General features: G+C 40.4%; 1 protein-coding gene across 4 annotated transcripts in view; it reads left to right on the forward strand.

Moving 5' to 3' along the window:
* The window catches only part of alcama (activated leukocyte cell adhesion molecule a), a 123,831-nt gene that overhangs the window by 72,707 nt on the left and 25,210 nt on the right, over window positions 1-25,914 (forward strand). For all 4 annotated transcript variants that reach the window (XM_084372761.1, XM_084372760.1, XM_084372759.1 and 1 more), the window contains exons 3-6: window positions 1,024-1,243; window positions 2,852-2,916; window positions 20,900-20,987; window positions 24,187-24,357. In XM_084372761.1, the coding sequence (XP_084228887.1) occupies window positions 1,024-1,243; window positions 2,852-2,916; window positions 20,900-20,987; window positions 24,187-24,357 (544 nt within the window). The remainder of the gene's footprint in view (window positions 1-1,023; window positions 1,244-2,851; window positions 2,917-20,899; window positions 20,988-24,186; window positions 24,358-25,914) is intronic.

Raw genomic sequence — 25,914 nt, forward strand, 5'->3', positions numbered from 1 at the left:
CCAGACCTTACTTCTTCTAGACCTTCCAAATGTTATTGGATCGAATGGCTCAAATGCTAACAGTAAAACGAATCATTTTGCAGGGTTTGTGATGCTCAAAAATAATTATCCACCGTTTTATAGACACTTCTTTCAAAATGTTAGCTTATTGGAAAAAGTCTTTTTGGGCTCCAGTGCATCATGTGATGATGTAATTACATGGTTTGGCCACTTCTCATCCTGGGGGCTTGATCTTGATGATGAGGCTAGCCGTCTTCTTTGCAGAGGAAGTTCAAGCCAACCGCGTTAAATACTTGTCCTCCTCTTTTTTGTTGGTTTTACCGGCAGACTAAAAACCACACCGACATCCACTGTATCGGAGTACATAATAACATTATGCTATTCACTGATGGTTGCGCTAAATTGAAAGAGTGCGAACGGGATGCGCAGCTCGAGAAATAGAAAATCAATATGTGGTGGTGGGAAACACTGAAGTAAATTGCTGATGCATGCTGTGTGACGAGGTGGGTGGGGCTGGAGGGCGGATGGTCTGTGTGTGCTGTAAAATTAAATCGCTGATTGGAAAAAAAGTGATATCCGGATTTTATCTTCCTTGGCGGGTCTCCCAAGTAGAGCCTATATAGGGGAAACACTGTTCTCAATTTTGGGCGCCCATCTGACTCGATGGATCTAAATGCTTTCTCCACCACTGCTTGCATGTGCAGGTGTTGAACTCATGCTCAACACCTTCTCCAAGCTGCTCCCGTAACTTCAGTCAGAAACATCAAGAAATCGTTTCAGCAGAGGTTTAAAAGATTGTGTCCTTAATAAAAAAATAGATGTCATATAATTGTAATGTATGATGTTGGTAACATTGGTATTTCATATTGTTCCAACACTGAATGATCTCACAGTTAGATGTTCCTTGGAGGTGTGTTGAATGACACATTTAACCCTGTGTCACAGATAGTTACATTGTTGTACATCTCCTTATCTAACCTAAAAATCTTTTCTGTCTCATCTCTGTGTCTTGCCACACTTCAGGAAAAAGACGATGGCACCCCTGGGGATCTGTTGATCAAACAGGCCCGCAGCGACCAGGCCACAGTTCAGGCCACAGACAGTTATGCCCAGCGGGTCAGCATTGATGACAAGTTCAGCCTGCTCATCACTCGGGCTTCACTCAAAGACCAAAAGACCTTCACCTGCATGGTGGTGTCAGAAACCAACCTGATGGAGTTCCCTGTCTCTCTCGTTGTTTACAGTAAGCTTGTAGTGTTTCAGTGCTATCAATCAACAATATGAATATAGTGGAAACTGCTTATACTCATCACGGTTACAGTGATCAACCACTTATATTGATAAAAAAGCTGGGACAACATCATTCCTAGACAAATGCTATTTAAATTATTGTGATGTTATCCACTTAATATGATCAGTTTGGGTTGTTTTATACATGAAAACATTCTTAACACTTTAAAAACTTCAGTAATTACATTTTTAATTTTTTTTAATTTAACTTTCCTCCTATGATACTACTTCCAGCTGCCTACCTGAGGCTGGTGCTGCGTACAAATGCACATGGGAAAAGCACATGTGGTTGAAGTCGCTCTTGTCAAGTGGATTGATAATGCCAGTCACATAATAATTTAACCTGTACAGCTGATTCAAATGCTAAAAAGTATATTTTAAACAGTCAGTAACTTTCAGTAAATAGCAAAGCTTATATTCCTGTAATAAATGTCACACTTAAACATTGCATTAATCTGGATTTAATGCAAAAACATTCATTTGAAGACTGCAGCAGCACAAGGTTAAACCCACACACAGAGAAACACGTGATTTGGCCTGTTTTAAAGGCACTGTCATGAATATATGAATTATTTTTCATCTCCTGTGCTCAGAGAAAATGAAACTTTAATAAACTCAAACAATGAGACACCCTTCATTCCGACTGTATAGGTGGTATAACACTTAACATACAGCCAGTTGGCCAATAGGAATGAAGTCCCACTTAACATCTAGTCATTTTACATTTGCGCGGTGTTGGGCATTATGAATTAGACAGTAGAGAGTGAGATTTAACTTTGACAGATTGGTGCTGCTGTACTTCACCCTTGCACTGTTGACTAATTACTAATTAAGGCTTTCAAATGAAAAACAACTATTAAAATCTAAAAGATTTAATTTTTTTCTTGATGCAATCTGAAAGATTATACTACGTACTGTACATATTTAGTCCTCTTCAAACAAAAAACATTATGAAAACTGAGAACAATATATTTTTTAATATTATAATGTTAAAGCTATTTTGGTGTAATTTCCAGGAAGATGGTGAAATGGAAAATCTTAAGCACTGGCTAATCAACCCAAAACAAATAGCATTATTTTTCAAGTATATTCAAAGATATGGGTGACATTCAGATTCAGTTTGGTTTTAATTGCATTAAAAAGTTATCCACAGTGGGTTACCAGTTGTTGTTTCCTCTTCGCGAAATATGCTTCTAAATCTGGCATATGTATGCTCCACAACACTGTCCATGTATCGCCTGCTAATGGGCTTTGCAAATTCTAGCATTAAATAGGACATAAAGCAACTAACTCAATAGGCCCTGAGAGAGAATAAGTTTGTAGTTAACAGGGGGGGAATTGAAATGATGTCCTATACTTGATTAACAACGCAATAAATTTGCAGCTTAGCATTTAGATGAACTTCAACGTCTACTTGCCAGTTTCTGAACGGTGTCAGTGAAATATTAGTTTTCATAATGTTTTCATTGTGCCCCACAGTTCTGTAGATATGTTTAGAAAGTAATGTCACAGCATGAAGAAGCAAATTCAAAAACCTGATTCCCTTTTTCTGTGTTTGCAGAGAAACCGTCATCAGTTCAGATTATGGACAAGTCTGAAGTATTGCAGAAGGACAAGCCAGTAACGGTAGGATCCACTATGGCCTTTACATTTGCGTGTTGCGGAAGTATGAACCGGTCTTATCACAGCACATGAATTTCTTTTTCATGAACTGCAGTACCTGGAGTGCTATGTACAGAATACAGTTGGGTACTGTTCACATTTGAACCGATTCCGGTACCTGGAATTCTGTACCGGTACCCAACCCTACCTTTTACTACTAAAAAATCTCTCTGTAATAACAAAAAAAGTAATTTCAGTTATAACCAGTTAAATCATTCACTTCTAGAGTCAATATATCATGAATCATATTTCCAGCAACAATGCACATCACATGTCAATCAGTCTTTCTAAGTTTTAATTCAGTAGCAAAATGTACATTTTTGAAATAAACATTTAGCTTTTCCTGCTCCTCAACCTAGTGCTATAAGATTTAATATAATACAAAACACAACATCTCCACTAGTGGTGGCTGTATCTTGAACTGATTGGGAATTTTGAGTTTGCATTTTGACTCCTTGAGCTTGCTGCGGCAGCTCAGTGTTACAGTGACACAGCAGCAGATTGAGCTAATTATGTGAAGTCAGCAGTTATGATTTATTTTCCAAAACACACCCATGACTAATTCAGAGTCTAAATACCACCTCTTTGTCGGTGCACCTCACTTTTTGCCCAAATAAAATGGACTTGGTCACACCCTAATCGCACTAGGGCTTTGGACCATGCACTATAGACCGTCTAAATAGGGCCCCTAGTGTTATATTTTTCACACAACAGAGGTTGGGGTGCTTTGTTTACTTTCCATATTACCTAAATCGGACTTAGCGAGGAAATCAACTGGATTTACTATATGTAACTGTATTTCTATGAGTACTTGTGTAGCCCTCTAACTGCATGTTATCACAGCCACATTATCATGGTATGTGACACAGGTGACCTGGGTTTGAGTTATGATGGAGCCAATGGGAGCGTCTGAGCTCCCATGAAAGTAGCAAAATCTAATACATTCCCAAAAAAAAAAATTCTCGTGAATGATGGTGACAATGACCACATACTGTAAGTCCCTCTCTCTGGGGTGTGCCCTCTCTCTGCGGTGTGCATAGCTGTCATACCTTTTCATGTTTAAATTAGTAAACCGGTCCATAAAAGGACCCACCAGAGGGCGGAGGTGGACAAGGTCTGGTCAAACCTATCGAAGAATAGGTTCAGGTCATTCACCCACGTCTGATCCCCAGCAGCCTGAGAGTCTGGTTTCCTCTGCCCTGAGATGGTTTTAAGGCTTTTCCAGACTCCACTGACTTTGCTCTGCTGCAACTGGTCCTCCATCTTCCTCCTGTAGCTGTTCTTCCCCTCTTTGATCTTCTTCCTCTGCTCCTTCTGCACAGTCTTCAGCTCCTCCTTGTTGCCTGACCTAAAGGCCCTCTTTTTTTCCTAAAGGAAAGCCTTTATGTGAGGATTAATCCAGGGTTTGTTGTTTGAAAAACAAGTCCTGGTGGGTACGGTGTTATCCACACAGAAGTTTAGGTAGTCCGTTATGCAGCCTGTTAAACTGTCGATTCCTCCCACACAGTTGAGTCAAAACAGTCCCTTAGAGCCTCTTCAGACTCCTCAGTCCATGCCTTAACTGTGCGGCTTTCCGCTGGTTGCCTGTTAACCAGGGGCTTGTACACAGGCAGGAGATGCACCAGGTTGCGGTCTTACTTTGTGTAAAAACCATTGTATCCGTTTGTCCCAGGGATGTAGGTGTTTATTTGCATATAGAGCGGGGAAGTGAGATCCAATAACAAGAGGTCACTCAAAACGCACATTGAGACGTTCAGCTATTACTTATCTGTCTCCACCCCTAATGTTAGCGAGGGTTATAACTCTAACCCTGCAGGTGATGGTGATGAAACTGGTACTGTATCCTGCCCACCCCTTGGCTGAAGCCTCTTAAGCTACGACTTGTTTTATTGTCTCACAGTTGCTTTAATTTGGAAACAAATTTGTCTTATCAGACATACTTTATTATTTTTAGTCATGTCACTGAAGAGACTTCCACCTGTATCATCTCATCTCATGATACTTTCCAAATTGAGCAGGTCTAAACCTTATTACTCCATACAATGTCAACAATGCTCTTACAAGGGACTTTCCATCATGCCTGGATAGTTTTGGATTGCAGCAGTGTATTCATTTCCCAACACACTCAAAAGGACATATTTTTGACATGATGTGTTGTTTGTTGTTAACTCCACTTAATTGTACAGCAGCTAGCTCCCCATTACTGATCAATGTTAATATTTTTTAATATCAATTTAACACTATCCAAAGCAAATCTGTCATGTTCATTCACAGTTTGTAATATACTGCTCAAAAAATTAAGGGAACACTTTAATCACACATCAGATCTTGATGAACGAACTATTCAAGTATTTTTTACTGATGTACATTGTATAATTTATTGAAAACAAAATGACGTAACAACGGTCAATGGAAACCAAAATCATCAACCCACTGAGAGCTTGATTCAAAATCATGAAGAAAATCAAAGTAAAGTATTGAAATCACAGGCTGATCCAACTTTTCCAATTTTTATCATTGCAAGTCATAATGTGACTCAGTAGTGTGTATGGCCCCCGCGTGCCTGCATGCACACCCTACAACGTCTGGGCATGCTGCGGATGAGTCCTGGGGTGGTCCTGGGGGATCTCCTCCCAGACCTGGATCAGGGCATCAGTGAGCTCCTGGACAGTCTGTGGTGGTATTTGGCAGCCTTGAATGCACCGATACATAATGTGCCATAGGTGCTCAATTGGATTTAGGGTCAAGGGAACGAGATGGCCAGTCAATGGCATCAATGCCTTTGTCATCCAGGAACTGCCTACACACTCTGGCTACATGAGGCCAGGCATAATAACCCATATTTCAACTGTAGCATTATTTATGACACTGTATATATGTATATATTCTGGTAGAATGTACATTTCTTGTATTTTTGTTCTGTTTTTGTTTTTCTTGCTTACAGTATATATAGTTTTTATTTTTGAACAGGCAGAGACTTTGAACAGGAGCAGCTTTAACGCAAGCAATTTCCCCTCGGTGATCAATAAAGTATTTCTGATTCTGATGAATTCTGCTCTCTTTGGTCTTCCCAGTAAGCTTCAACTTTTCAACTGGTCCAGAACAGAGCAGCCTGTATCATTACTAGAACTCCCTCATAGATCATATGACTCATTCTTCAGCAGCTTCACTGGTGCGTGGATTGATATTGTATTGATTATAAGATTCTGCTTCTCACCTTTAAGGCCCTCCTCAACGTAGCTCTTCAGTATCTTTCTGAACTCCTACATTTATCCACACCTTTCCACACTCTCAGATCCTCTTCTGCCATCCAACTCACGGCACCATCTGCCCACTTGACTACCATTCAGCCGCAATTCAAGTGAGGGAAAATTTCCCATATTGAACCACTGACCTCCCTCCCTTCCTCTGGTTGTCCAGTGGGTCTACCAGGGTGTCCAGGGGTGTATGGCACTAAAGAACAGCCAAGAACAGGCACTCGGCCATTGCCGTGGGTCCCACCGATCTCCCCTCCTCTTGTTGTCCAGCGGACTAATGTGACCAGGGCCATGATAAAATCTCAATTATTGTTATTTCCTAACTGTATTTTCAATGGTTGTCTGGTGTTAATGGGTTGTGCTTGTGTTGTTCTCATTGTTGGTTTGTAAAAACCATCAGCCAGTGGCAGTGCTGATGCAGCGGATTATTAGGAAAGTTGACTAGCCACCACAGCGGACAGGCGGTGGGCTGCCCTGCCGCTGCACTGCCTTCCAGCCTGTCCACTCTACCTAACAAGCCCAGAGACACTGCAGTTGCAGCGAAGACTGGTAGAAGGGCCTGAGAGATAGGTGTGTTTACCCACAAAGTTATAGTTCATAAACTGGCATAAACAGAGCAGTTTATGAGCCAGACCTATGGTGTGCGTTAATGAAGCCATTACAAATAACTTCTGGGGTCCGTGTATCATTGGTTCATTTGATATTCAATTAAGAATCCAAAATCCTAAAATGAAAAAATGATTCTTATTTCATAATTTTTTTATGAAAGTGATACATACTGTTGATTTTGATTTTGATTTTATGCTCTGCTCAAAAATAGGGTATTAAATAAACGGGCCATGGGCAGAATTTGATGTTGATATTTAATTTGTCCGATTTCTGTGACCTGGAAGTTATTTATTTAGTAGGACAGTAGTAGTACATAGGTCTTGCTCATAAACTGGTCTGTTTATGGCAGTTTTTGAGTTGTAGCCTTGTGGATAAACACACTGATCTCTGAGGCCCTTCTCCTGGTCTTTTGCTGCTCCTCTCGGCGTCACTCATTCTCTGGAACCGCTCTTCACTGCAAATGCAGTGTCTCCGTGCGCATTGGGTAGAGTGGACAGGCCGAATGGCAGTGCAGCAGCAGGATAGGATAGCATGCTACATCAGCTCTGCTGCTGGCTGGTTATTAATTACAAACCCACCACGAGAACAACACAAGCCCAACCCATTAACACCAGACAACCATTAAACATACAATTAGGACATAATGATAATAGTACTAATAATAATAATAATAATAATGATAATAATAACAGAGATCTTTTTGTGGCCCTGGTAACGTCAGTCTCTTGGACAACAAGAGGGAGGGAGATCGGTAGTACCTGCACCCACAGCCGAGTTCCTGTTCAGCTGTCCTCCAGTGCCACACACCTCTGGGTGTCGTGGTAGTCCCGCTAGACAAACAGAGGGAGGGAAGGAGGTCAGTGGGCCATGATGAATTGACTGTTTAATCAGACTACAGAAGAGACAAGAATTACCTATCTAGCATGCTATTTGCTTACTGTGTTTGTCCGGGGTTAACGCTTGTGCTTTTCTTGCCATTAAACACACCAACCACATAGGCTGTCACAGCTGCAGTGTCTCTGGGCCTGTTAGGGAGAGCGGCTCCGGAGGATGTGTTTAGGTAGAATCAAATGTAACTGCAATATTCTTAACAGTTGAACTTTGAATTATAACACAGTTGTCAAGAGTTAATGTCACCTGATCAAAATGGTGTCTCTGTTGAGCAGCGCCAATGATGAACATTTGGTTTTTTTTTGGATTTAGGAGCAGGAATTTCTCTGACATCCATTTTTTCACCGCAGACGAGCAGGTCTCTAAATTTGTAATTTGAGAATGATCATCTGCGTATCATCTGCATAGCAGTGGAAAAATATTCCATAAATATGATTATACTGATTTGGGGAAGAGGTGAAATATATAAAGAGAAGAGCAAAGAACAGAGCCCTGGGGAACTCCATACTTCACATAGGTAAATATTGAAGTCATATTATGATAAGGAGTGCATTGTGTTCTTTCCGATAGGTATGACTTAAGCCAAGCAAGAGCCAGGCCTGAGATGCCAAATTGACTTTGGAATTGGTCTAACAGTGTGCCAAAGTCTATGGTATTAAATGCTGCACTGAGATCCAGTAATAGAGGCACTAAGGTAGAGTTTGAGTCCATAGTAAGTAGAATGCCATTTACCATTTTAGTAAGTGCAGTACAATGGAATGACAGGCTCTGACACCTGATTGAAAAAGTTCAAAGAGATTATTATTAACTAGAAAAATTGTATTTCCTGCAAAAATACAGTGTGAATGCTGATAGCTGAAGTGATTTCGCAAAATCTGCTGAATGTACTGCTGGAAATGCATAAAACTATGAGAATGAATGGTCAAGAATTTGCAAGAAAAGCTGAATTTTTCAAAAGCTGAATAGGCAGAAAAGCAGAATAGTAATAGGCTGAATGGTCTGAAAAAGCTGAAGAGTTTAATAGTTGAACAGTTTCTCTAGCTGAACATGAAGCTGAATACTTGAAAAAGCTGAAAAGTAATAGACTGAAAGAGCTTTAAAAGCTGAACAGTTTTTCTAACTGAACATAAAGCTGAATATTTTAATAGCTCAACGGTTTCTCTAGATGAACATAAAGCTGAAGCTTTTAATAGCTGAACGGTTTCTCTAGCTGAACATGAAGCTGAATATTTGAAACAGCTGAAAAGGTTGAAAAGCTGAAAGTAATAGGCTGAAAGAGCAAAAAGCTGAACAGTTTGACAGCCAAACAGTTTCTGTAGCTGCACATATGCTGGAGCAGTAGCAGAACCAAAGCTGAAAATGTCCCCATAAGAATGAATGGGAAAACACCTCGCAAACAGCTGCAGGTTTAGAAAAAAGTGTAATGGTCCGAACGACGCCGAATAACACCAAAGTTATCTGGGTGAGTAAATGACCATATATTTTGCTGGAAATAAGGTCCAGGTTGTAAAAAACGGTAGTTATCCTTTAAGTCCTACATCTGAAATAAGACCATCATATGAAAGCCAACAAGATTTCCTACATTTCTATGTATATATTGTCCATGTGAAGTAAAAGCTGTGGGACCCAAATCAAGCTGAATCAGTTTTTTCTAAAGTTTTTGCAGCTGCTCTCCACTCTAGCGATGATGTCACCCACTCTAGCTCACGCAATACACACCCATTATAAACCCAGAAGAGGAGCTAAAAATCCTTCAAACTAAAACTGTGATTATTTCAAAACCGTAAAAGATTTAAAAATTTTGAAAAACAAGTTCAATAGTTCAAGGTCTTGTGAATATTTTAAAGTTGGAATGGTGTCTCTAGCTCAAAGTATGAGGGAGCAGAAGAGGTGGAAAGTCCATGAGTTTTGAGGAGGATTTGAAGATTTTCCCATTTGTTTCCATGTTAAATTTTTTTTTGAAAAAGCTGAATATTTGAAAAAGCTGAAAAGTACAAGGCTGAAAGAGCTTAAAAAGCTGAACATTTTGATAGTTGAACGGTTTCTATAGCTGAACGTATGCTGAAGCAGTAGCAGAATGAAATTTGAAAAAATCCCCATAAGGATGAATGGGAAAAATTTTGCAGAAAAAGCTGAATATTTCCAAAAGTGTGAAAGATAGAAAAAAGAAAAATAGATGCCATCATGTCCTTAACGAGCTGAACGTTTTGATAGTTGAATGGTTTCTGTAGCTCAAAATTTGTAGGAGGAGAAGCGAGCCAAAAAACGTACAGAAGCAGGAATAATAATAAAAAAAAAAAAAAACTTTAATAAATTCCAGAAGAACAATAGTGTGAATGCTGAGTCAGCATTCACACTAATTAGGTAGCCTGAAAGTTACTGAGATAAAACTCTAAGACTTCAGAGAAGAAGGGATGGTTGGATAAAGGTCTATAGCTATTTAGAGACCCTGGATCTACGTAAGGTTTCTTACATTGAGGCTTAACCACAGCACTCTTAAAACAAGCAGGGACAGTACCTATCATTAGTGATACATTTACAATAATCAGCATTGTGTGCCACAGTGATGGCCAAAGATCCTTAAACCGTTTTGCCAGCAGGGCAAGGTTAGTTGGTTTTGAGGCTGAGGCTCAAAGACAATGGCCGCGTTTCCCAGATTCGATCGTTCTTAAGGACTTAAGAAGGCTCTTAAGAAGGGTTCGGCTAAGAAGGAGTGCTAAGATACGGGTGTTTCCCAGATGCGTTCTTAACTGCCTTCTTAGAGAACCTTAAGATCAAGCCAAAGAAGCTTCTTAAGAAGCTCTTATTGGGAGCTGTCCACCGTGGTGCTGCTGAAACTGAATCAAGCGATGCCAGGCAAATCGATCACCCACCTCTTTATCAGCGCATAAGTCACACACAGCGCCCCGTGGTCCCCCCACACAGGTGCAATTAGGCTACGCATGTATCGTGTATAGGGGGGGGGGGGGGTGCGGGTGTGTTGATGGCCGCGTAGTGCTTTCTACCGATCCAGCACAGATCCACCAGGGAGGGATTGTGGATTGGAATGAGGGTGCCATCCACCACACCGATCACCCGGGGGGTCCCAGCCACTGCGTGGAACCCTTGGTGGACCTGGCGGACCTCGTCCCGTGTGGTGGGCAACTTTATGTGGGTGTGGGCATGGCGCAGGAGAATCGGTGTCACAGCTGCCACACTCCGTGACACTGATGCCTTGCTGAGGCCGGTGCCGTCCCCCACCACCTCCAGGAAGCTCCCCACTGCGTAAAAACGCAGCGCAGCCGGGAGCTGCACCTCCGGGCTGAGGGCAAAATTGCAGCGGGTTGCTCTCTGGATGTGTGGAGACACCAGAGTGATCGGCCGTTGGATCTCCGCACGGGGCAGCCGGTACTTTGCCTGGACAGCCCGGTCTGACAGCACGTCCAGTGGGGAGAAGTGCTGACGCACGTATGCATTTATGTAAACCGTCTGGCTTCGCGCACAGCGACGCTGTTGGTTCGCAGCGAGAATGTGCTGTATTGCAGCCATGGTTTATCACACGCGCGGACTTTGGCAACGCATTTATATAGAGTAGCAGGTGAAGCCTCTCTGGATGAGGTTCAGCTGAGTTTAATACATCTGTTCCCTTGATATCTGTGAAATGCCACAGGGTTGTTGTTTTTTTATGTGTAGTACTATAAACTCATATATGCAGATGTGTGTGGAAAACTTAAACGTGTAATTCAATAAAAAGTTGTTTTTTTTCATCTACTATTAACCTACGTTTCTTGCGCCAGTGGTCCGCAGCTATGAGCGCATTTCAACATTGAGCATTGTTTTATTATTTCGAAAAGTGGAGGATGTAAATTTCCCTGACGCGGCTTGATCACTGAGCATTTGGTCGCTAAGAAGGCTGTTAAGAGTGGGTCAGCTCGATCTTACATTTCCTTCTTAGTGAAAGATCTTCTTAAGCTAAGAGCGACTCTGGGAAACGCATCCTTCTTTCACAGCGTTCTTAAGAGCGCTCCTAAGAAGATCTTAGCACTTAAGAGCTTCTTAACGAATCTGGGAAACGCGGCCAATGTCTCAAGAGAGATACTTTCAAAAGTGTTTAGAGCTGAGACTAACTGGCAAATCAGTATAAGGATGTTTTACAATTGAATTTGCAGAGAAAGCTATAGATGATGAGTTCATTTTGAATCTAATATTATCCACAAATCCACAAAAGAAATCTAAGACATAATTTGCAGTAAAGGGTGCACAGCTTTGCAGATAGTGGTTTTTCAGTAAGTTTAGCTACAGTGTCAAAGAGAAATCTAGGATTGCGTTGGTTATTGCATATTTGGACAAAGAAATATGCTGTTTTTGCAGCACTAAGAGCATGCTTATAAGTAAGTACAATCTTACGCCATGCAAGATAACACTTCCAGTTTTGATTTACGCCATGCGCCATGCTCCATTTTCCAGCAGGCCTGCTTAAGATCTCGTGTTGAATCTGTAAACTAGGGTGTAGATTTCCTTGATCGTCTTATTTTGGTAGTGAAAGGTGCAACAGAATCAGTCAGTACTGAGTTTAGGTCATTAGTGGACTTTTCCACAGGTTCTGTCACTGTCGTAAAAGTAGGCTTTTAATCGATTTTATTTTCCTTCTTAAAAACAAACTACAAATGACAAAGAAATTATTCAAAGTATTGCTTTTATTTTAATGCTTTTATTGTAAACAAAATGGCCCTGCCGTTATTAACAGTGCACCTTCAAACTTATACACAGGACACACACACACAACATGTGTACCATTATGATGAATCATGCATGAGCATTTTGTGGGAATAATGTATTAATTTTATTCAAATGCATTAATTGCATCATACATTAAGTGGGCTGTTAATCTGGATTTTCCCAGTGGGGAAACATCACTTGAATGCAGTATTAGGCGGCTTGGTAGCACACACCTGGGGTCGAAAGTTTTCAGCATGTGAATAAACCCCGGCTTTCCCACTGTATATATGGGCACCATATCTTTAGCGATATGCAATGTGACTGCATCTGTAATAAACTGTCCACCAGGCCCCTTTCTTGTCATACGGGATACAATGAGAAAATGAATCCGCTAATGTTGGCTCCTTTTTAGTGGGTGTTTGTGGTTAGGGCTGGGGCGACGCGTCGACGTCATCGATTACGTCGATGCAAAAAATACGTCGACGCAAAAACTGTGCGTCGACGCGTCAACCGACCAAAACAAAAAATGGTGGCAGCGAGTAGCAGCAACGCCAGTAGCCCTTTTCACACAGACGCCGTATTATCGCCGCAGCGGCTGTTCACCAATTCTCCGCCGTTGGTTGTTCACACAGAGCCGAGCAGCTCCGACGTAAAAGACGAACCAGAGTGTAATTCACATAGAAAGCCGGCGCCGCGGCTCCAAAAGAGGCGTGACGGTACACGTCATGGTGATGACGTGTGTTTTTTTTCAACGTGTTTCCCCGGTGTCCACCTGTTAATCTAAACATGTACCTGCTGACTGTTTATCATCATATGGATGCTGTTATAATGTGCTGTGATTTGATCCTGACCCACCAAACATCCTGGAAAGTGACAAAGTTACGTTTTTCTCTAAATTACATAATTAAATAATCACCATCAGTAAACAGGACGCTGTCTGACTCTTTCACTCCTGGGGAGGGAGGCTGTTTTCTGGGGGAAAGTTCACTGAAGTCTCGGTGGAGGGCTGACCGTCCCGGTGATTTTTTTCACTGTGACAAACACTTGGTGAGTTAAAAGTTTTTTGCCGGGGACAGATGCTGTTTTTCGGCCAGAAATGTGACGAAGAGTCGGTCGGACCGACAGGCTGACAGACACTTATCCACGAATAACTGCGGTATTATTGGACCTGTTTAGTTATCACACAGTGAACACCATCAGACCGACACGCCCTCACTCCGTGCCGCCGGCTTATCTGTTCACACTGGTTCGGTTCGCCATTAATGCGCCTCTGATACCTCCGGAGGAGCATCAGAGGCGGCGGAGGGAAATTTCACCCCTCGCCGCATCTGAAACTTTCACACAGAGGCGGATGCCGAGAATTGGCGCAGGATCCCCGCATGCAAATGGCAGTGTGAATGGGGCTACTGAGTCAGCTGACGCTGAAAGTGACACCTCAAAGTGCTGAAAGACATGAGGCCACTTGCTATTCATTACTTGAATTTTATTTTGGAATTTGGTAATTAAGAGCAATAAAAATGTATTGGAATGAAGAAATTTGTGTTTTTTTCATGCTATATAGGTCAAATTATGGGGAAATAATCGCTAATCGAATCGAATCGGAATAGAATCGAATTGAAAAATTAATCGTTAGATTAATCGATGCATCGAAAAAAAATTTGCTAGATTAATCGATCACAAAAATAATCGTTTTGCCCAGCCCTATTTGTGGTCTTGTACATCTCATAGTGAACAACATTTGTCCCACTGATGCATTGGTCTGTTTGAGATGTTGAAATAAATTGGTCGTGCTTGCAACAGCTTTTAAACAAACTTTGCAGCGGACCGTGGTTTGTTCGAGGTCTGATGCCGCAAAAAAAAAAACGGTTCCAAACTACTTACTACTGAGACTGTGTCTTTTTTGGGAACAAACTCTTTGCTTGCTGCATTATTGTTGTGTTTGTCTCTCTGTGGGAAGTGAATGTGGTGGGGAGTATGAAGTATGGGAGCCCATGGGGAGCAGCGGTGGAGATAGTTAAAGAGAAAACTGATTTTCATTTTTAAAAATCTTCGTTACCACAAACTCAAATTGATCAATATAATCAATTTATCGCCCAGCCCCACGTAAAAGGAGCCAAGACCACAGGCAATTTCTTACCGAGTGTCGCTAAATTGCAAGGCTTCTTTGAGGAGTGGTAAAAACATTTGTGTCACCAGTACAAGGCCAAGCTAATGTTGCTTCAAACATAATTAGAAAAGTAGTCCAACACTGCACACGAGACAGAAGCGACATTCAGGGCTGACACATTTAACCTATGGGAGAGGATCAAGTCAAGAGTGGAGTAAGAAGGTTCATCAACAAGCTGAATGAGTATGGAAGAATTATCCTATCTTTATTCAAGAGCGTAGATTTTCAGTTTGAGAGCATGATTTCATTCCTTTTCAGTGACACAGCTCCTTCTCGTGCTCAGATGTATTCTCCTCATACTCACATTTTGTGCTCGCACTGAGATGTCTGCTGCTTTCTTTTAAAATGTTTGCTTGAACTCAAAAATCACATTCTTGTGCTCACATTTCTTCTGCTTGCACACAAAAATTTCGTCTGCACTCAAATATGTCCTGCGCTCGCTCAGATCTAAAGTCTACGCGCTCAAATCTAATGTGCACGCACTCAGAATAAGCACTTCCTCTCAGGTTGAGGTATTTATACTATATAAAATATATCCGCTAATATTAAATTAAAAAAAGTCTAAACTACGATAACTCTTTTTAGGATTACTTAAGATTAATTATACATAAATATGCTGGCATCTTAAATAGGTGACGATTCAAATAGCTGGCTAATATGGTAAACTGGTGTATTTTGAGAGAAGCAGTTTTACAAACAGACCATATACCGCCCCTACGGAGCACTGAAAAAAGGGGCGAAGGAACGCACCTAAGGCGGCATCCGTCATTTGATTGGTCCACACTCTAGCTGTCTCCCTATTGGCTGGTGAAACACAATATTTTAAGCGCAGGGAGGGACAGCCTTGAGTCTGAGCAGATACCACAGGCTTTGCTTAGGGGGTCAGAGGGCTTTTTTAAATGGATATTGAAATCACAAATAATTATGATCCTATCTGAATGAGTGACAAGCTCACCAATAAAATCACTAAAATCTTTTAAGAAGAATCTTTTACAAATGACACCTTTAAACCATCTGTAAACATAACTTCCAAGCATGCATCATGGGAATTGTACCACTTGTACCATGTATGTTATGAAAGCAGTTGTGACCAGATGTTGACACAGACCAAGAAAAACTTGTTCCACCAGTTATCATTCAGCCACCGTGACTGGAGTTACTGATTATTACTGCCTTGTTTTACCCATGGAACTGATTTGAGATGCTAAATTGGTTAGACCAGTGGCAGATACAGTGATATGTATTGGTTTCTTCTGGTCTTTTTTCTTGACCATCATCAGAGCCAACTAAACCAGATTAGATCACAAACTAAATTATGTATATGTTCTGAAGAAAATATATGCCTTTAGCTTGGTAATTTCCTTCTCCTAGTTCTTTGAGGCTCTCTCATGGAACTGTTGTCCTTAGTGATGAACAGCAGATGACTGATTGTACTGGGCATTTTTACTGTATATTATTATGTTACACAGTGCATTTGGTAGGTTAATTAAATGCTAAATTGTGTTTAAAAAATGCCACAATCTGGTCAGAATATCAGATTGTTAAACATCAATGCAAAAGACTTAAGGAGGAACAAGGAAGAACCTTTTCACTTAAAACATAGTGAGACTTGTACTCTGCATCTAACCCATCCAGAGGGAGCAGTTATTACCATTGTATCCGTGAAAAGAAGAAATGATGTCAAGGGTGAAAAGGTTTTAGTCAAAATGTGTTTGCTTATTATTCTTTTACGAGGATATTTGAGTTTCACTGTGCAGAATGATGTTTGTGCAGAGTTTGACACAATAAGGCTGTTCATGCATCTGCAGCAGGAGGTTTGTTTATCTGTTTCTCTTAAATCATCATTTAAAGTAACTACAAGGAACTCTGAAGTGTTTATGAAACAGTCTCGTGATTCCTCTGATGATTATAAATGACCTGTAACAGCAAACGCGACCATCAGCGAAAAGACTGCTATTTTTATATAGTTATTAATAATGCCTGTGCTCAAGCCCGATCACATATATCACATATAAAATCAAATATAAATACATAACCTCATCGCGATCTATCCCACGGTCTCTGTAACTTGCTTCCAAAACAAATGCTTGCGCTAGCAAAGATCTTTACAACAGCAGGCGCTGGTTTCATACCGCTTTTGTCAAAAGGGGCCACTAGAATCAACAAAAACAAACAACAAAAGTTCCTCATAGTCACTTTAAAACCTGGATGTACCAGCAGAATTTATAGAATCACATTTGGTTTAGAAGCCGGTTGTGGTACAATATGCAGCTTACACAAGCATTATGTGTAATAGAATAGAATGTCTTTATTGTTATTGCACAGTGTGCAATGAAATTTCAGTGCAACTCCTCAGTGGTCATACAAATGAAAACACCAGTATACAGCAAATGACAGACGAGTCAAACACACAAAGTATAAAATCAACTTTTTAGTGAAGATGGGAAAATTAACACAAATACACAATTGATTTTCTCTGTGTTTGAATGGGAATATACATGTGCCCATTCAACATCTTCCATGTCTACTGCATTTCCTGTCTGGCCCATTCCCCATAGGCTTTCAGCTCAGAGCTTTTAGTCTCAGATGGACTAAGTATGTGCATATTATTGCATATTCAATATGCATATTCATAGAGTTTTGAAGGAGAGAGAAGGAATAGATGTCGTTTTGACCATTTTTTGTGAGGAAATTGAACTTTTCGTGGATAAACCATATTGGTGCTTCTTCTGCTGAATGACTCTTGTATAAACTGACAAAAGTCTCAAAGAGGAGAATGTTTGTGGTGGGTCACGTCCACTCAGCCATCAGACTATAGTGTAGGTATGAAACCAGGCGGTTTGGGAAAAGGAATGTTCTTATAACTCTCTCCTTATCTGTTTCACATACAGTGTATTTCTGCTACCTTTGCTGACCTTCAATCCTTAAGATGTAACAAAGAGACAGGGAGACAGTGTGTGTATGAAAATGAAAATGAAAACAAAAACGGTCGCACTTTATTTTACAGTACATTAATAAGACGTAACAGGCCGTACTTTGTATCAAATTAGACAAAAACAACAGCCAATAAGACGTAACAAGCCGTACTTTGTATCAAATTAGACAAAAACAATAGCCAGTAAGACGTAGCAAGACGCACTTTGTATCAAGTTAGACAAAAACGATATGCTAATAAGACGTAACAAGCCATACTTTGTATCAAATTAGACAAAAACAATACGCTAATAGGACGTAACAAGCCGTACTTTGTATCAGATTAGACAAAAACAATAGCCAATAAGATGTAACAAGCCCCACTTTGTATCAAGTTAGACAAAAATGATATGCTAATAAGACGTAACAAGCCGTACTTTGTATCAGATTAGACAAAAACAATACGCTAATAGGACGTAACAAGCCGTACTTTGTATCAGATTAGACAAAAACAATAGCCAATAAGACGTAACAAGCCGCACTTTGTATCAAGTTAGACAAAAACAATACGTTAATAAGACGTAACAAGCCGCACTTTGTAACAAGTTAGACAAAAACAATAGCCAATAAGACGTAACAAGCCGTACTTTGTATCAGATTAGACAAAAACAATAGCCAATAAGACGTAACAAGCCGCACTTTGTATCAAGTTAGACAAAAACAATACGCTAATAAGACGTAACAAGCCGTACTTTGTTTCAAATTAGACAAAAACAATACGCTAATAAGACGTAACAAGCCGCACTTTGTATCAAGTTAGACAAAAACGATACGATTTGTGGCACATTACAACAGAACAGCACTGTAAAATGAAGTGTTCCTTCTCACTGTTAGTCACTTATTACAGTCTTATTAGACTTACTTAAAGGATAATTTGTGGCACATTACAACAGAACAGCACTGTAAAATGAAGTGTTCCTTCTCACTGTTAGACACTTATTAGACTTTCGTACAGGGTCGCTTTTCTGACCCTTGTGGACGGCCTCCAGTGCTCCGGAGCCCTGCCCGTCTCGTGAGGAGCTGATGGTCGCTCTGTGGAAGTCCTTCTCTGGAGGTTTGCTGAGCTGTCGAAGCTTCCAGAAAAACGTTATCTCCTAAATTTAGGAACAGATGTAAGTCAAATAACTGAACTGCTCAGTGACGTTCACTGAACAGCTAACCAGTGTAGCATAACCAGCTGAATGATGGTCATACTCTCTAACTGATGGTCCAAAGTGTTTATTGCAGGAACCTTGCACACTTGAACACACCGCAAGAGCTATGAAAAAAGTATTAAAAAAAATAAAGGTAATCATCTCCCTTCATGCCCTTTTTGCATCATAAATTCACTCCAAATAAAATTATGTATTTTTGTATTTAGCTGCTTCAATCACTGTTACATTCACGGAAAAATCACATTTTAATCTGCTTTAACTTAAATGACAACCTCTATTAGAGAGCTGTAATACAAACCACACAAAATGTGTTTCTTTATATTAATAAACATAGAAACTAAACGACCAGCCTCATCTCTGTTCTTCTGACCCAACAGGATAGCTGAGCTAATGCTAATTAGCGTTCCCGCTAGCTCAAACAAGCTATATCAAACTGTACAAAACCATAAAAGTTACCGCGATCTGAACTAAACATGAACATATCATGAAACGATATGACAACAAACCTTGTGCCCTTCATCAGCCAGGTGCTAAGTAAACAAAATGATTGTTTTCATCACTTTCAGCAAACACCGTAAAATCATAACACATGCAATAGAAAACACATCCAGAGCTTCATATCTGCATCAAATAACCACACATAAATGATAGATAAATAGGTTTTTGCAAGGTGCAACCAACAACAGCGCAGTAAATCAACCATAGGCTGCACAAATTGCAAAATGAACCTCTGGCATCCTAGCGCCAGGCCCAGATTAGTAATAATGCCAGCAGCACATATAACGGTGCACTTTTAAGCCGTGTAGGCCTAATAAATTTCATTATTTACATCACAAATGACCTGTATGAGGACTACATGCAAAACAATTTAAAACAAAACAAAATTATGCACATACAGAGCGCCTCTCCCTCCCCCCCTCCCTCCCTCTCTCACCAAATGAAATAATGCTGATTTGAAGAAAAAAAAAAGATGCTGATTGAATACAACTCGTCATTTATTTATTTAGGCTATTTATTTATTTAAGAGAGAGAGAGAGAGAGAGAGAGAGTCACAATATTAAAAACTCGCCAAATGTGGACAAAAGCAGCCCAAATTTTATTCACCCGCCCAATACATTTTTTTCCCGCCTGACGTAAACAAAAGTAGCCCACTTGGGCGGAAAACCACCCAATCTGGCAACACTGCTTGCAACACACAGACACACACTATCCACAAGAACACCGGATGTTTTCGGTTCACAGCGAGACGCTTTCAAAATAAAAGTCCCGCATTTAGCGTCTAATATACAGGTAATTAATGAAATAATAACCCGGCTTCAAACAATATCAGTAAACTAAATGAAAAGAACATGTTCTTAGAAACAAGTGTGTTTAACTATTATAAAGGCCATGCCCGATATAATATGGCAGTACATTCGTCTAATTAAGCTATAGGCCGATGTTGGTAGCATTAAATGCATAATTTGATAGTGAGGGTAGAATAGCGTCTAACTAGCATATTTTGGATCTGATATGGCATTGTGTGTGATTTCTAATTAGACTAAGATCTTGTAAAATGGTGTCAAATAGTGTATTAGGATCTCAGATTTGGTTTGTAAATACTGTATAATTTGGTATAATAGTGTCTCAGTATAGTAGCCTATATTTTAAGTAATAAGACTTTATATGCGGTTTCTGATTACAGCATAATTTGGGTAGGCTATATGGTGTCTAATTACAGTATAGCTTTTCTTGTTTACTGTCTAATTAACATTACATTATTTCTAGTTGTCTAATTTGATACAAAGTACGGCTTGTTACGTCTTATTAGCGTATTGTTTTTTCTAATTTGATACAAAGTACGGTTTGTTACGCCTTATTAATGTACTGTAAAATAAAGTGCGACCACAAAACCTAGTGAATTCCTGAATCAGGTAGTTGTTTGTCTTTTCTGGCCTCTGTCCAACATTATCTACTTAATGTTGGAAAGCAGACCTTACGCTGTGTTACACAAGGACAGAAAAGATAAATTAGTGCCTCATAGAAATGGGTTTGTAATTGCAGGTATTTTATACTGCTATACTGATGAAACCAGATTGAATTAAATAAATACAAATTTCGATTAAAAGACTGAAGTGAATTCACACTTCCTTGTGAGTGTGAAGACTTTGTTTTATTGTTTTTCTGTTTTCTCTTGTTCCCTTTTCTGTTTTGTTCAGCTGGGAACATGTGTTGCAGCAGATGCAAATCCCGCAGCTACAATCACATGGAAAAAGAATGGCAAGCCCTTGGTAGCAGATGGGAAAGGTAAAACAACACGTTTGCTGACACACACACAAATACGTAATTTTCGAGCACTTTGATGCATCCCCTTCCAGCATCCGCTTCTTCTTCATTCTGGCCTTTTCGTCCCCTCCTTTCTCCTTTCTCTTCTTGCCTTCCATGTGTAAAACAACAAGCAACCACGCAAATCCTTCAACTTTAAAAAATCCTGTACTTTTCCTCGAACTTGCTCGCTTTCTCTCTGTCTGATGTATGTCATTATCTTGCAGGGTCATGCCATTAGACAAGGGGCCGCTCATTTATTATGGAAAGCCGTTTTAGTCATAATGAAATAAATTAATAAATTAATAAATTGATAAATAGACATAAATTAAATATAAATACATAGATTAATTTATATTTTTATTTTTAAAACAAATTTTTTATTTTTTTCAGGAGACTTTTATTTCCTAACGCCTCATTTATTTATTTCCTGATACTTTTATTTCCTAACGTCATATTTATTTATTTATTTATGGGGAATTTATTTTATAACGTCACATTTATTTATTTGTGGGGAATTTATTTCATAATGTCACATTTATTTCACTGCTCTTTTATTTCATGCTGCAATATTCAAATGAGGGGCGGGGTTATCTGTACCCTTTCAGAATAAAACAACTGTCAGAATTGGAGACCGGGAGCCGGTCCTCACGGTGGAGGACATGGAGGACATAGATGAGCTCCGGGGTGCTATGCTCTCCTTGAGTGACAGCATAGAACAAAACATAGTATCAGCAGATAATATTTTAGCTAATGTTGCTGACTTCGCGGAGATTCTTGGGAGGATAAGTGCTCTTCATGATATAGAGGTGGATGGGGATATTATGAACATTTTGCACAACATTGAGCACCGTGTTCATGTTGGAGATGCCCAGGGGCAGGCAGTCACACCAGGTGCTGGACGACCGCCTTTGTGTTGTCTGGACTGCCAGCCCGAAGAATTGCAGAGCTTTTTGGTGTGTCGTCCAGCACCATTCAGAGGAGACTGGCTGATGGAGGCCTAAGGTAAGCAATGAGCAGCATGTAGTAGTCCTTAGTAGTCCTTAACTGGCCGTCGTAAAAATCACTTCGTGGAGAGTTTAAGGCCGCTTTAGGTACCAAATGTGTCCGGGCTGCCAGATTTGTCCGGGGCGGCAATTTGGCGACGATTTGTGATGACGTGGCGATTTGGTGGCGTAATGCATTACATTTACGTGGCTAGGATGCTACAGCGGAAGCTAGCGAAGTTAGTCACTTCGCCCCATAGTAAATATTGGACTCATTTATCACAAGACACATCTCTTCTGAACAGTTTGACACGAAAATGGCAATTTTCAGACGGACAATTCAGAAGACAATGAACTTTGTCTCTGTCTCAACAACACACTCTCGCGAGATTTTACATAGATCTCCTTGGCAACGTCAAACAAACGTTCGTGAATGCCCGCGCTAATTACATTATTTTAATCATTTTCGTAAATGTTTAATGTTATCATAAGAAAATATAAATAGCTCACTTTCGTCTACCTACTGTACAACTTTTATAGCGGCCTTTAACTCGCCACGAAGTGATTTTTACGACGGCCATTTAAGGACTACTAAGGACTACTACATGCTGCTCATTCGCTTTTACGTTTATCGTGAATTTTATAAGTAGTAGCCTATCTATGTGTAGTTGTTTTCCAAGTTTGCTTACCTTAGGCCTCCATCAGCCAGTCTCCTCTGAATGGTGCTGGACGACACACCAAAAAGCTCTGCAATTCTTCGGGCTGGCAGTCCAGACAACGCAAAGGCGGTCGTCCAGCACCTGGTGTGACTGCCTGCCCCTGGGCATCTCCAACATGAACACGGTGCTCAATGTTGTGCAAAATGTTCATAATATCCCCATCCACCTCTATATCATGAAGAGCACTTATCCTCCCAAGAATCTCCGCGAAGTCAGCAACATTAGCTAAAATATTATCTGCTGATACTATGTTTTGTTCTATGCTGTCACTCAAGGAGAGCATAGCACCCCGGAGCTCATCTATGTCCTCCATGTCCTCCACCGTGAGGACCGGCTCCCGGTCTCCAAATCTGACAGTTGTTTTATTCTGAAAGGGTACAGATAACCCCGCCCCTCATTTGAATATTGCAGCATGAAATAAAAGAGCAGTGAAATAAATGTGACGTTATGAAATAAATTCCCCACAAATAAATAAATGTGATGTTATAAAATAAATTCCCCGGAAATAAATAAATGTGACGTTAGGAAATAAAAGTCCCCATAAATAAATAAATGTGACGTTAGGAAATAAAAGTATCAGGAAATAAATAAATGAGGCGTTAGGAAATAAAAGTCTCCTGAAAAAAATAAAAAATTTGTTTTAAAAATAAAAATATAAATTAATCTATGTATTTATATTTAATTTATGTCTATTTATCAACCTATTTATTTAATTTGGGACTCATTTCATGGAATTATTTATTTATTTATTAATTTATTTCATTATGACTAAAACGGCTTTCCATAATTTATCCCCCTACATTTCTGTAAATAGACTTGACCTGCAGTCGGTTCATTGGATAAACGCAGAATGATAGGCTCTGGATAAACTAATTTCCCATTCCCTGGAGGCTTTGCTCCATTCTACGTTAATTTAAGAATAAACAAACAAATTAAATTGCAGGTCGTTTTTTTTTATTTGTGACCATGAAAGTTCTGTAACACCTGAATAAGGAGAATGAAATTAAGATGGGCTACCCAAAATCAGTAGATTGATGGGAGAGATCAGAGATGAGTGTGCATGGTAACCATGACTGAGATATAGAGAGTGAGCAAGTGGTATAAATATTGGTTGGACTTCTACTTCATTCTAATATAGTAAATCTTAGAGATTTTTGCTGAGAATTTAAACAACGTCAGTAATTTCAATGAGCCCAAGGGCCAGCGCGTACGTCTCACGGCCGCTCGGAGTAATCTGTGGGCCGGTTCGTGCAAATTCACCGGGAAAACTCCCGATCGTCCCGATTGCCACTCCGCCCCTGTCCTGGATCACTGATACAATTAACACATCCTAAACTAAAGAAAACTGTTCAGTCACAGTATTCTTTAAACTGTAGCCGAATGCTACACATGCAGCCCTAAATATGTTGGTTACTTATATTTCTGTGTGTATGTGGATGTGGTTGTCATCTTCACTGTCCTTCCCTTCCTCTGTAGCCGTGGTGATTACCCACAGCATGAAGCTGGATCCAGCCACAGGCCTTTCCACCACTTCCTCTACTCTCCAGTACACAGCCACCAAGGAAGATGTTGGTGCAGTCTTTGCCTGCTTGTCTACACATGAGCTGACCAATGAGGAGACTGACCTGGAACCCTTTCCCATTCATTGTAAGTGCTGCCATCAAATCAAATCAAATCAAATTTTATTTGTATAGCCCAAATTCACAAATTCCAAATTCCATCAGGCCCCATGACTGAAAAGCAGCAACACTCCGGAATGATGATTTGTTCAAATAACTGCTCATTTATCACTGCTTACTGACTACTGCAGCAGAGAAAACTGTGAATCTGTGAAAGTAGGTGTAAAACGCAGCATGTTTCTAACACACACACACACAAAGTGCAAAGGTGTTGATTTCTACTGAAAAGCAATGATCTTGTCAAAGGAGTTTAAAAGTTCTACCTAAAATCTCTTTCATAACTCATTCAATCACAGACATATTTTGTTGAGATGACAATATTAGGCTGCATAACTGATGATACCTCACATAGGCGTATAGCCTTTCTCTTGGGGGATGAAGGCACACTTTCCTTTTGGAAAGTGTTTCTCTTTTTTTAATGATTTATATGTTATTGAAGTTTTCAGATTTTTAACAGTACAGACAAAACATGATTAACAAACATCAAGAAGCTCTGAACAAAAGACAAGGAGACTTAAATAATAGTATCTTAGAAAATGTAAAATTAAATAAATAATATTAAAATAATAATGCCAAAAAAGACATGCCAAAATGGGCCTATGTGTCTTTGGTAACAGTAGCATGCCATATTTCCCAAGTAATATACTGGCCTTTTCTGTTACCACCACAAGCATGGATCACTCCCCCAAAAAAGTCCCAGCACCCCCAACAACTTCAGGCCTGTAGCTTTAACATGACATGTTATTCAGACCTTCAAGAGGCTGGTTGTACAGCACCTCAGGCCCTATGGTACGTGACTGCCTATACCCGCTGCAGTTCGCCTACCATGCTGACATCAGTGTGGAGGATACCATCATCTACTTGCTTCACAGAGCTTACACACACCTAGAGAAGCTGCAAAGCACTGTCAGGATTATGTTCTTTGACTTCCTGTCACTGTGGCTAGCTGAGAAGCTCTCAGTGATGCAGGTGGACCAAGACCTCATTGCATGGATTATTTACTACATGAAAGACAGGCGGTATGTCGGACTGCAGCAAAGCTGTTGTCTGACGTGGTGACGTGCAACACTGGCACACCCCAGGGAACTGTACTGCCACCATTTCTGTTGACCCTCTACAACTCTGACTTCTAAATCAGGAACATGCTACCTGCAGACGTTTTTGGATAACTCCTCCATTGTTGGCTGCATCACAGGTGATAAGAGTACAAAGACCTAGTCAAAGACTTTGTTGGACGGTGTGACAGGAACCATCGCCAGCTCAACATCAGGAAAACCAAGGAGCTGGTGGGCCATCCAGCGCAGAAGGAGCGGTTGACACAACACTGATGCCCTCTACAGGAAAGCTCCCATGGATCCTGGCCGGCTCCCATGGATCCTGGCCGCGCCGGGTTGTGGATCGTGGATGCGCCCACTGCTATGGCCCTGCCTGATCGTGGATGCGCCCACTGCTATGGCCCTGCCTGATCATGGATGCGCCTACTGCTATGACCCTGCCTGACACCCACCACTACTGTTGCTAATAT

Source organism: Pagrus pagrus (assembly GCF_965226575.1).
Source record: "Pagrus pagrus genome assembly, chromosome: 14".
NCBI lineage: Eukaryota > Metazoa > Chordata > Actinopteri > Spariformes > Sparidae > Pagrus > Pagrus pagrus.